The 12,107-nt window shown below is 56.0% G+C and overlaps 2 protein-coding genes across 2 annotated transcripts; one reads left to right on the top strand and one right to left on the bottom strand.

Annotated features, from left to right (window-relative positions):
* Positions 1-50: 50 nt before the first annotated feature.
* Positions 51-3,078, bottom strand: PQBP1 (polyglutamine binding protein 1). Its single transcript, XM_012553430.3, has 6 exons — positions 2,646-3,078; positions 2,407-2,518; positions 2,131-2,240; positions 1,931-2,041; positions 418-478; positions 51-274 (listed from the first exon to the last, which is right to left on the bottom strand). Exons 1-6 carry the CDS (start codon positions 2,710-2,712, stop codon positions 118-120), a joined length of 618 nt encoding a protein of 205 aa, XP_012408884.1. The 5' UTR covers positions 2,713-3,078; the 3' UTR covers positions 51-117.
* A 226-nt stretch (positions 3,079-3,304) lies between these two features.
* On the top strand, positions 3,305-5,731 carry TIMM17B (translocase of inner mitochondrial membrane 17B). The gene is made up of 6 exons (XM_003774987.3): positions 3,305-3,505; positions 3,987-4,086; positions 4,312-4,375; positions 4,536-4,664; positions 4,816-4,926; positions 5,197-5,731. Exons 1-6 carry the CDS (start codon positions 3,480-3,482, stop codon positions 5,286-5,288), a joined length of 522 nt encoding a protein of 173 aa, XP_003775035.1. The 5' UTR covers positions 3,305-3,479; the 3' UTR covers positions 5,289-5,731.
* Positions 5,732-12,107: the final 6,376 nt, after the last annotated feature.

Genomic DNA, 12,107 nt, shown 5'->3' with positions numbered 1-12,107 from the left:
TTCCTCTATGCCCCCACCCCTCCCCTCCCCAGGAGTTCCACTGGCAAAGCTCGAGAGGAAACGCTTTATTAAGAACACAAGGGTTGGGGAGGTCTGGGGGAAGCCGGTGGCAGGCTCTCAGTCCTGCTGTTTGGCCCGGGAGGCCTCGGCATTGGCCCGAAGCACTGCCCCTGGAGAGGGGTATGGCCGTTGCTGGAACAGGGGCCCGGCCGCTGTCGTGTCGGCGCCCGTCTTCGCCTCGTTCCGTTTGGGGAGACCCGTAGACCACGTACCCCTGGAGATGAGAGGAACGGACAGGATGGCAGTTGGTAGCGAGACGCTCGGCATTGTTGTCCTACCTCCACCCTGTGACTCATTTGATGCGATATGGCGGTGGTCAGAAGGGCAGAGACCCCGTGGGCCTCCCAAAGTACTCACCGAGGTGCATCAGAATAGGCACTAGGGTCCATAGGATCCAATTCTTCATCCTTCCGGCTGGCTGTGGGGAGAGCAAAGGTGATAGAACCCCCTTTGAGCTCACCACTTGCAACACGTTACTGATGGAAAGGGTCCCTAGAGACCACCAGTCCACTTCTCAACCAGAATGGGGGAAATCAAGGGCCAGAGAGAGCCACTTCTGCTACAATTTGCAACACTACATGTCTTAATGCTGACCAAGTAGCTCTCCTGGGCTCTGGTTCCTTTGACTATTGAGGGGTACCCCAAAATTCTGTGCAGGCTGCTTTTCTCTCCTAAAGCCCCTCGTGGAAGCCTGATCTGAACACTAGGATCACGGCACCAGCTGCCTGGTAAATGATACCCGGTTATCCCCTGGCCATCCCAAATTAATTTCCTCTTTCCGATCAGGACGAGCAAGCATTTATTAAGCTCTTAAGGTGTGCCTTTAAAGAGCTTATGCTCTACAGCGGGGGTGATTTGCTCACAGGTCTAAATCGTAAACCTGAGCAACTCGGGACTCTGATAGTAGTCTCTTCCCATCTGTGAATAGATCGGCTCCTGCTGTTGGTTCAATCACTTCTCCAAAATCTACAAACCCAGTCATAGAAACTCTCCCTATATTTGGGCCCCTGCCTCCGCTCACCTGCAGGATGTTTCCAATTCAAAATGTCCAAGATGGTCCTAAGTGTTTCCCTTCCTCAGATCTGCCCTGCCAGTGGCAGCCTTCCTTCACACATCTGATCGCCTGCTAAGGCTCTGCCCTATTTCTCACTTAAGCACAACCACACCACTTAAGATTACCTCTCCACCAGTCTAATTGACTCCTACTGCCCGCCCCCCCCCCCCCCCCCCCCCCCCCCCCCCCCCCCCCCCAACTCCTCTTTCCAATCCTTTATTAAATAGCTTTCCTAAGGTACAGATTTAACCATGTCATTCTCCTTTTAAAGAAACGTTCAGAGAAAAAGAGTCATACTGACATTGGAACAAACCCCATTCTTCAGCCTGGCCTTAAAGGTCCTCCACTATCGGCCTCCCTGAGCCCCACGTTCTTTTTTGGACGTTCCTATCAAATCTCTTCCTGAGCTTCCCATACCTTTGCAGATGCTGTCGTTTTCCCTGGGCCTGGAACGCCCTCCGCCCTCCCCCCTCCCTCCTGTCTCTCAGCTTGTCTTTGTGGCTTGGCTCCCATCTTGCCTTTTCTGGGAAGTTATTGCTCGTCAGCAGGTGCTAAATGCTCCCTCTAGCTTTCTCCGGTAACTAGCTGTCTCTACGTATCCTATCGTCACAGTTGACTACGAGTAACTTGAGAACCCTGACCATTGGGGGTTTTGTGTCTCCACGCCTAAAGCGCCGATTGATCAGAGAAAGGCCACACGCTGCCAGCCTGGCAAGGCTAGAACACGGCCCAGAGAACACCTCTAGAGCTCTAGCGTTGGGGGGGGGGGGGTCTGGGGACGTTCCAGTGCGGGGCCGCATTCACGCCGACACCCACCTTTCTTGCCCTTGGGGTAGGGGGCCAACTCCTCCCTTCGGTGGTACCGCCGTTCCTTCATCTCTTCCCTTTCCAACTTGTCATAGCCACGGTCCATCTTATCTTCTAGATCTGAGACACCAAAGCCAAGAATCGATAGGATCAAGAAGACGTCCTCTCCCTTACCAAAAGCCGGGCCTGGGGAGGGGCAAGGGGCTTACCCAAGTTGCTTCTGAGTTTCTTGGCTGCCTTGGTGATGACACAGCTGGGATCGTGGGGGTTCAGCCAAGACACGAGATCGGTCTCCACGTTCCAGTAGTAAGGAAGGCCACTGAAAGGTTGGGCAAGAAGCCTTGAAAGTGAGCCCCGGGCCTCTGGGAGAGGACTCCCTCAAAGCCTCCCCCCCCCTTCTACTGGTAATCTCCTCAGCACCCTTTCGAGGCCCGACCACCCAACTGCCCTTATGGACGCCTCTTGTCTCTCAGAGTGGGGCTCACCAGACTGGGTCGAACACCTTGTACCAGTTGGGAGGCAGGCCCTCAATCCTGGTCCCCTCGTAGTCCACGGGGTCATCGTCGTAGTCCTCGGCGATGATCTCTTCCTCTGGCTCTGCAGGGATCCGATTTGAGGTCAGGAGAGGGTTGGCAGTGCCCTCCGTCACCCTCCCCCACCACCCCGGGAACAGGAGGATTGGGGGGGAGGGGTTGCCGCTGATGCCCGCGGGGCGCCGCCTCACCGGGCTCCATGTGTTTGAGGATGCCGCGCTTGGCCAGGCGAGACTGAAGGGCCACCGGAAGCGGCATGGCTAGGCCTCGCGACTGCGGTTCGTTCGTTCGGGGGCGATCGGGGAGCTCGGCGGGTCCGCCCACTCAAGCCCGGTAGAACAGAGGTAGCGCAGAGCAACCGGCCTTTCTCTTCTGCGTTCTAGAGGGGGAAGCTACCGGGTCCAGTCGCCGAGGTGACGTCACTTCCACCTCGGCCTTTCCCCCACCCCCCACCGTGGCTCGCGGACTGTTAGCTAGGACCTTCCAAGTCCAGCCGGCCCCTCGCCCTACCACTTGTGCGCATGTGCGTGCTCGTCAGCCAATGAGAGAGTGTAGCGGTTACGCACACTCCTTTTCCCCTCCCCCCCGCTTTTATCCTCGCTTCCGGGAGGTTTCTTCGCCCGCACCTGTGCGGACTCGGCCTTCCCCTCGGCGCTCTCGTCACGTGTCACGGGCAGGTAGCCTGTGAGAGCGCGCGGAAGGCTCTCCTTTCTTCTTTGGTTCTTAAGACGACCTATGAGTAAACGCGCAGAGGAACATTGGGGAGGGGCCAAGGGAAGAAGCAGCCAATGAACGCGCGCGACAGTTGCCCCGGCAACCCTTTAGTACACAGGGGAGGGTGATAGATTGCGCAAGCGTCCAGCAACATCGGCGTCCCTTCTCTTGGTCCTAGGGGTGGAGTGCAGAAAGAGGCGGGAAGGGGGGAGGAGTCGGAGAGAGGGGCGAGTTGCGAGGCTTCTGGGTGGGACGGTCGCCTTCGGAGTGGGCCGCCCGAATCCTGACGGAGGCGCTTGAGCTAGGGGGCAATGGAGGAGTACGCGCGTGAGCCCTGGTACGCGGTAGGGTGAGGGAGAGGCAGAGACGGGGCCGACATTTGAAGCCCCGAAGTAGGGGGAGTCTGGCCTTCATCGCTAGCCCCTCCCCCCGTCGGCGGCGCCACATTTGGTCTGTCCCGGGCCTGGGCCCGAGACCTTTCTATTAGAGGCGGAGAGGGGGAGGGCTCGTGCCTGCTCTGGGCGCTTGACCTCTCCTGCTCCCCCACGGCTGCTTCGTCCCGTTCTGTGTGTGTGTGGGGGGGGGGCAGAGGGAGCTGGGACCCCTCCAAGTGGGAAGGGGAAGGAGGGGCCGTGGCTAGGCAGCTGACAGGCCCGACTAGGGGGAACCCCTCCCTCTTGGCTCTGCCCCTCCCCTCGCTTCTCCTCCCCTCCCACTGCTGGGGATGCTCCCAGAGGCCTTCAGGGATGAGAGCAAGGGGAGGGAGACCCTTCCAGCGCACCTCAGACTTCTCTCACCCCCTGTCCGAACCTCTGCAGCCCCTGGAGGATTGTGGACGACTGCGGTGGGGCCTTCACCATGGGAGTCATCGGGGGAGGTGTCTTCCAGGCTGTCAAAGGCTTCCGCAATGCCCCAGTAGTGAGTCCCCTAAGCCTCAGTTTCCCCTTTCCTGTGAAATGCCAATGAGTTGGGAAGGAAAGCCAATAAATTACTCCAAAGGGCCCGTCTGGCATGATCCCCTAGTTGTCCTCCTACTTTCTCCCCACCCACACATAAGCTGGGGGTGGGAGGGGACCCTTGCCACTGCTCGGAGGGGCCCTCGGTCACTTTCCTGTCCATGACCCGTCTCTGTTCCCTCCCAAGGGCATCCGGCACCGCTTCCGAGGGAGTATCAATGCAGTGAGAATCCGGGCTCCCCAAATTGGAGGTAAGGGGGGCCCTGATGGAGTGCAGTGCAGAGACCTCAGACTGGAAATGCCAAAAGCGGGACTGCACTTGGGGACAGTTGCTCAGGCTTGGAGCGCAGTGAGGGAAGTGCCAAATGCCAAGCCCGCCATCTCTCTACCACCTCAAAACTCCTCTTCCAGGTAGCTTTGCTGTCTGGGGTGGCCTGTTCTCTACCATTGATTGTGGGCTCGTCCGGCTCCGTGGGAAGGAGGACCCGTGGAATTCTATCACTAGTGGGGCTCTCACTGGTGCTGTGCTGGCGGCTCGGAGTGAGTGACTTGAACCCCCCTCCCTCCCTCTCTCTCCCCAACTTCCAGCTCTTCTTTCTCTCTTCGGCCTTAGAACTGTGGGGAGGCGGGGAGGGCAAGAGGCCCCGAGGGAATCGGGCCGGTCACACACTCGCTTCCCGTTGTTGTCCAGGTGGGCCCCTGGCCATGGTTGGGTCGGCCATGATGGGAGGAATCCTGCTGGCTCTGATCGAAGGTGTGGGCATCCTCCTCACCCGCTACACAGCCCAGCAGTTCCGGAACAGTGAGTCACTCTCCTGCAGCCCCTTCACTCTCCTTCCTCCGCTCGGCCTTCTCTGACATCCGTCTCTTAGCTTGCCATCTCCCCAAAGGGCTCCCCTTCGGCCTTCCTCCCCTCCCGTATTTGTCCCGGGGCCATCGCTCCTCCCTTTCTCCCGCTGGTCCTGCTTTGGGCCTTAGTCTCTGCTTCCTGAATTTCTCTTTTTTGGCTTCACATCTCTCCCTTTTTCTCTGTCTCAGCTCTACCATTCTCCCCTCTTTTGTCTTTTTCCAGCACCCCCCTTCCTGGAAGATCCTGGACAGCTGCCCCCCAAGGAAGGTTCTGCCCCACCCCCCAGTTACCCAGGCTACGGACAGTACCAGTGAAGCCATCAGGCCATAGGGGGTGGGGAGGGGAGAATATGGGGAGAAAAGGGGGACTCTTGGATCCTTGTGTTGGGGGGAATGAACTGGACTCTGACTTTCACTACCTCTCTGAGCTGGTGCTTCAAGGCAGGGGAGCCCTCAATGCCCCCCCACCCCCCAGCTTTGCTCTCGAGATTGGGGCTGGCTAGTCGGGGGTTCACATCATCTCAGGGAGTGTGACATACCTCAGGGAAGGGATTGCCGTTCCTAGAGATGAGGGTTGGATTGGAGGGCGGGATCGACCCCTTCTGATTTCCCAAGAAATTAGTTCATTGAGACCAAGTCATTGTTGGCTTCCAGTTCACGTACAACACCCCCCCCCCCAATAAAAAACAACCTGGCCCTTTTTCTCCCGATTTTTCGTCACCAGATTTCTCCCTCTTCATTTAAAGCTGTTTCTGAAAGCTATGTGTGTCTTTTTTTCTGTCGTCACGGCCAAAAGAGAGAGTCACGTATTGCCGATGAATCCCTGGGGGGGGGGGGGGGGGGGGGGGGGGGGGGGGGGAAGGGAGATGGGAGGGAAAATGTTACTGGACACTGGAAAGAGGAGGACGCTTGGGACAGGCCCTGCCTCACACTGGCAGCCTCAGTGTTGTCACCTACTTCCTGTGCCAGAGCCAGGAGATAATGGCCATAGGTTGTGATTTCAGGTTAGGGTTATGGGAATAACCCTATTTTTAAAATATAATATATTAATATAATGATATACATTTACACATAATATTCAATATAACGTAATAACCCCATCTTTATGGGAATAAAGACCTGAAAGTTTGTTGCCCTCTTGAGCCAAAGTGGAGTGAATTCTCACTGAGTCATCTTGGAGTCAAGTCTCTCTAAACACTGGCTGCAACCCTGCTGTGGACACCGGGATATTGAGCTCATGAAGCTCTTGTCACCTCGACTTTAGTAACCCTTCTGGGCCCTGAGAAGTCATGGTGACGCAAGCCAGCGGTTGCTCGGGGGGGGGGTGATGGCTCTCGAGGGGGCACTGAGGCTACATACAGACTCGTTAGAGCTTGAGAGGCCCAGTGGCTTTGGAGCAAGAAGGCCTAGCTTCCACTCAACACCTTTGTAACCTGGGGCACAAGCTTTCCCACCTGGGCTCTGCTGACCTTCTTCCTGCCAAGCAAACTGCTTAGACTTCATCTCCAGAGTTCCTTCCAGCTCCACAAACCTGTGTTTTGTTTCTTAAAGCCCAGTGGCGTCCATAAGCCATTAGCTAAATCAAGCCCGAGAACAGAATTTTGTCAAAGAAAGCGAAGACGATGTCCCCGGACATAGGAGATGAAGCTGTTGCGGGCCAGTTCTCGGGCCAGCACCTGCTAGTTTAGGTCTGATGATGGAAAACTAAAAGTAAAAAGGTACTCGTTCACCAAGGGAGATTTGTGCCGCCACAAGAGGCCATTCCCTGGAGCAGTGCGTTGACTTGGAACTGAGTGAAGCTTCTTTGCCCGTGATGACCCTTCTTGGGGCTGCTCTGTATTCGGGGAATGAGGAAATGGGGGCGGTGGGCTCAGCTCTTGGACCCCTCTGCTAACCAGGCCTAGAGGATGTTTCAGTACCATTTAAGGGCAAGCTGGCTGGCCCTGCCTGCGAAGAGGGGCTGGGATGTTACTCCTGGCCCTTCCGCCTCGGAAAGGTGAGTTCCTCAAGGTCTCTTAGAAGAACGGTATCCAAGTCGAGTAGGAGTAGGTTACCTAGCACACTTAGAAAGCCACCCGGTAACAGCCACGTTGGATTTGGGTGGATCTCGTTCCATGTTTCCCAGTGACATTTGAATCTGTTTGGGGCAGAGCTTGAGAGGAGGTTGCAGGACACCCATCAAATGCCCCTGTTGGAAGGGACCTGAGGGCTTCTCAGATCCTCTCGCCTCCTGCCCGTTGCCACGCCTTGGTGGTCTTTGTGGAGAAGGGTCGGCCGGTTTGACATCATAGTGAGCGGTGAGCTAGAACAGGCCTGCCTTTGCCGTTCCGCTTTCCAGGGCTCTCTTTTCTCTAACTGGCCTCCTAGGAGCTGGCATCTCTCCCTACTCTTCAGCCCCCATCAGTGGGCTCCAGAAGTATACCCCCTGTGCCAGGACAGAAGGACTCGAACTCTCCTGCCCTTTAGCAGACCTGCTCTGAGCACTGCTGTGGCCCAACTTGGCCCTGCTCTGCAGGAGGCCTCCGGGGTCTGCACAGCTACAGCCCTCCCCGCCGCTGGAGTGCTTTGGGCCCCGAGTCGGTCCCACTGTGCTGGAGCAAGGACACGATATACAAACAGTAACTGTTTGGATTTCTGTATTGGAAGTACGTGCACTTGTTAAAAAAAAAAAAACCAACAACAACAACAAAAAAAAAAAAAAGTGTCCTCGAAGCCTTTGAGTAGTTTAGATAATTCTATGAGAATTGAGCACAGCCCGTTCTGGGCACCGTGCTGGGGCACGGAGTATCGTCCACGGGCCAAGTTTCCAAACGAGGTGTGCTCCCACCCTGGGCCTCAGCAACAAGAGCCCGGCCTCCCACAAGGCATCTCAAGGAGGGCGACACCAAAGGCGACGCGGTGGAAGGCAAAGAGCACTCCAACACCGTGGACAATTAAGAAAAACAGAGTGGTGGCACTGCCGAGATCCCGAGGGACGATCAGAGAGTGAGATCCGGCCTCAGCAGCTGACCTTCACCTGGTACACCCGAGAAAGACACGGTGCAGCCGAAATCCAGAAGAGCACGCGGGAAGGTGCGGAGCACTGGGAATGGCCGAGCCAGGCCGGCACGGGGCACCTTGTCATGGCGCTGCTTTGGTCCAGAGCTTCACTAGCAAACAGATCCTTCACATGACAAGTGAAAAGCAAATCAATCCCGTAAGAAACTAGAGACAAAGCAGAGGCTTTTGTTTTATTTGAACCATTTCACAACACTGAGCTAGAGTTCAAAAAGATAGGATAATTCCAGGCTGACGCGAAGCCCCCCTCTCTCCCTTTCTCAGCGGCACCACTCCCACCTCACGCGGGCCCCAACCAGGAGAAAGCCCACTTCACTGGTTTACCCTCAGTTGCCCGAAGGGCCTGTGCCGCCTAAGCCATAGAGCCATAGAGTCAGCGTGATAACTAGGGCAGCCTCTGGGTCTTTTTGTGGTCAGTAACTTTCCTTGGGGGGGGGGGGGTGTTGGCACTAGAATCAGCCCCATCCCAAGCAGTGCTGACAACCTTGACCTTTTCTCCATCACTTTCTTAAGTCTAGGCAAACCTCAAATCAGTCAATCCTCGATCTGTTTTTTGTCTCATTGTTGTGTTAGGGCTTTCTTGCCATTTCTTCCTCTAACTCATTTTACAGATGAGGAAACTGAGGCACACAGGCCCATGTGATTTGCTTTAGGGTGACATAGCCAGTAAGTGAAGTCATATTTGGACTCGGGAAGATCACTCTCCCTGACTCCAGGGCCAGCACCTCCCTATCAGCTGCAGCGCCTCCCAACTGCCACAAATGCCCTCATTTCTGAGGTTATAGTAAATCATCACACTGAAAACAATGGGGGGACTCTGCCGGAACTGGCTCCGGCACACTCCTGACCTTAATCCAGCTCTTTCATTGATGGACATATGCCATTCACACCTGAAGGCAAAATGAGAGACTGAGGAAAGAAAGGTCGGGCTGTGGAAGGGCCCAGGGTGGCAGTTAGGATGTGATAGACAAGGGAGATGGCGAAAGGTTAAAAGGGGGCAAAAGTGCCTTCAAGCGCTCTGTTTTTGTAGGGGATCTTGACCTTTTGTATGATTACATTTTCTTTTCTTTTCCTGAGGCAACTGGAGTTGAGACTTGCCTGGGGTCACACAGCTAGGAAGTATTAAATGTCTGAGGGCGGATTTGAACTCGGGTCCTCCTGACTTCAGGGCTGGGGCTCTATCCACTGCACCACCCAGCTGTCCCTCCATTTTCTTTTCCAACAAATAGCCTTCTCCCCATGGCACTTTCCTTTCCCTCCACTGAAAAAGCCAGAAAAACAAGCCCCCGTTAGGTTGGAGAGTCACATAAAACAATTTCTCAGTAGCCAGGTCTAAAAGCAGTATGTCTCACTTTGCGCCCAGAGCCCTTCAGTCGGGGCAGGGGGTGGCAGCAGGTGCCATCAGAGGCCTCTGGAATCCTGCTTGGTCATTCTGTGGATCAGTCTCCCCAACTTTTAAAAACCTGACTTTAATGCCTTCTCCCTGCTCCCACTTTGGCTCTCGTGGTCTGTCTCCACGACTGGTGAGAGCACGGACGGGCTGGACCGAATCCACTGGAGCCCACTGGCTGTGCCCATTCTGCTTTGAGGGCCTTTGGCTCTCCAGCAAGAGGGGAGAAGCAGGTTCCGTCCGAGTCCTCTGCGATCACAGCTGGTCGCTACGCCGAGAAGAGTTCCGTGCGATGATGTTCCATCACAGTTGGGGGGGGGAGGTGTACGGGGTGTTCAGGAGGACAAACCCTCTGTTGGGAAGGCTTTTGGGAGTTGCTCAGCCTCCTTAATGTCCACCTCTCCCATGTCTCACCTGTGGCTCCAGGAAGCTGTAAGGTGTGTTGTAGCCACACCCTAGTAAAAAAAAAAAAATTTTTTTTTTTTTGGCAAACAAGCTAAACCTGGGTGAGTGAGGGTAGGTGACAGTCCTCAAACCCATTGGGGGATTGTGGGAAATGTCTCCCCCAATCCCATAAAGACTTTGCCGGCGGAACGGGCAGATGTGAACGTCTGGTGGTTTCCACGGCCACGGAGGCAGCCGAAGCAGGTGCCCTGGAGGACAATGAAGACACCGAGGTGGCCGCATCCTAGGCCTTGCCAGGCAGTTCGATGGCTCTGCCTCGCCACTGGACCCTGAAGACAGGAACAGAAAGTGAGGCCGATGACTTGGTGCAAGTCTGCCTCGCTTAAATCGTTTTCGTGCTGGTCAAAAGATAGCACCCGTACCGTTTTCACACTTTTACCCACCTCAACGTCCCGTGGCGACGGTGAGCGAGGAAGCGGCAGGAGCACTGGGAGTCACAATCCGACAGATGGGTGGCCGAGACCATGGGGTCACCTTCTGACTGGAAGTGAAGCGGCGATGGGGTGTGGCTTTGCCTGAGCGAGCAGCCCGATTTAAGGGCCCCGTTGCTTACCTGGCAAGTGTGATTCCTCTCAGATTCCCAGTCCCTCCTGGCTGAGGCATATCCTCCCCGGACAAGTCGTCTTTCCAGGACCAGCCCCCACTGGATCTGAGCCAGCTTAGGCTCTTGCAGCCCCCACTGAAGCCCTCCCTTCTTCCTAATTTGCCTATTACTGTGGAGGGCACCACTATCCTTGTCCTTACCCAGGCTTGCAAGGTAATGTTATCTTCAACGCCTCATTTTTGGCAGTTTGTACCTTTATCATCCATATGCATCATGAAGAAAGGATTTGGGAAATTCTTATGGGATCCCCACAATCCCCTTTTTCATGTGGTGGAAAGGAAAAGATCGTCCTTGGCACCCGTCCCTGGCAGGGGCTCCTAAAGGGATGTTGGCCCCTGGGGACCCAGTCCCCCAATTTTTCCGAGACCCAGCAGTAAATGGGCTGGGAATGCATCATCTCCCTTTGTTGTCATTGATAGGGCTGTTTTAAAGGTTGGTCACTAACATGTCAGGATCATTGAGCCTGGCAGTGATTATTCTATGGAGCAGAAGTGTCCAAAAAAAATCAATCAATAAATAAAAATGCAATTGGGAGCCCCAGCCCTGAAGTCGGGAGGACCCGAGTTCTAATGCAGCATCAGACACTTAACAGTTCCTGGCTGTGTGACCCTGGGCAAGTCACTGAACCCCAACTGCCTCAGCCAAAAAAAAAAAGCATTCGGGGGGGGGGGGGAAGTGCAATTGGGAACTATTTCACCAAAATCAATAAGAATGTGCTAGAACAAGAACGGAACCTTGACGTCCGGATTTCTAAGTCAACGTGCAGCCCCCTCTTCTTTGCGTCTGACATGGGACCCCACTGCTCGCACGCTTCACTTCCCATGTAGTCCCCGGGAACCGAGGCCCAATAAATATGTGCCAGGAACAGGATGGAAACCTCATGGACCCAAATGAGATTCCTGGGACCTCTGATTCTAAACTCCAGGTGAGGGACAAGTCTCGGCCTTCGTTTTCAACGGAATCTGACACAACCGCAGGATACCCAGCTCCAGGCCGGCTGCACCCAAGGTCGGCGGCTGGTTCTCGGGGCGGAAGGCTCACCCCCTCGGGATCGCGCCTCCATTGGGGCCTTTGAGCCACTTCTGCCACTCGGGCCTGGCTCCCGAGAGTGCCAGGTGGCCGGCTGGGTGGGAGGGATGTCCAGAAAACACAGAACTGGTCAGGGAAGAGAGGAAGTGGCCGCGCCGGGAGCCGCTGCTCTGTGAGAGGGAACGGACAGCGGCGGGCTGGGCCCGGCTACTTAAAGGCACCAGATGGGGTAGGAGCTCTATTCCCCTCCCTGCCCCACCGGCGGCAGGGGGAGAGGAAAGGCAGAGACCGGACACAAAAAGGGCTGAAGACAAAAGCCCAGTTCCCGCCCTGCCCCGCGGGGCGGAGCTCTAAGGAACACGTGACGGGGCACTGCCCTTCTAGATCTGCCCGGGCCCGGGCGGGCCCGGACCTCGAGGACCACGTGATGGCGCATTGGGCCCGCCCCTCTCCAGGCTCCGGCCTGACTTCGGCAGGCCCCGCCCTTCCAGGCCGTGTCACCTGACCGAGCCGCCCGGGCTCGCCACCTTGAGGGGTCCGAGTGCGCCTGCGCTGAATCGTTGCTAAGGAAGCTGCCTGCGGGACACCG

This window comes from Sarcophilus harrisii, chromosome X, assembly GCF_902635505.1.
Source record: "Sarcophilus harrisii chromosome X, mSarHar1.11, whole genome shotgun sequence".
NCBI classification, from domain to species: domain Eukaryota; kingdom Metazoa; phylum Chordata; class Mammalia; order Dasyuromorphia; family Dasyuridae; genus Sarcophilus; species Sarcophilus harrisii.
Note: the sequence above shows the minus strand (reverse complement) of the source record. Positions and strands in the feature narration are given on the sequence as shown.

Coding starts and splice junctions, on each gene's coding strand:
- PQBP1 (XM_012553430.3), bottom strand. CDS start 2,712: ATGCCGCTTCCGGTGGCCCTTCAGTCTCGCCTGGCCAAGCGCGGCATC. Junction 2,519..2,645: donor CCTCAAACACATGGAGCCCG/GTGAGGCGGCGC, acceptor GGATCCCTGCAG/AGCCAGAGGAAGAGATCATC. Junction 2,042..2,130: donor GAAACTCAGAAGCAACTTGG/GTAAGCCCCTTG, acceptor TTGGTGTCTCAG/ATCTAGAAGATAAGATGGAC.
- TIMM17B (XM_003774987.3), top strand. CDS start 3,480: ATGGAGGAGTACGCGCGTGAGCCCTG. Junction 3,506..3,986: donor GAGTACGCGCGTGAGCCCTG/GTACGCGGTAGG, acceptor GAACCTCTGCAG/CCCCTGGAGGATTGTGGACG. Junction 4,376..4,535: donor CCGGGCTCCCCAAATTGGAG/GTAAGGGGGGCC, acceptor CTCCTCTTCCAG/GTAGCTTTGCTGTCTGGGGT.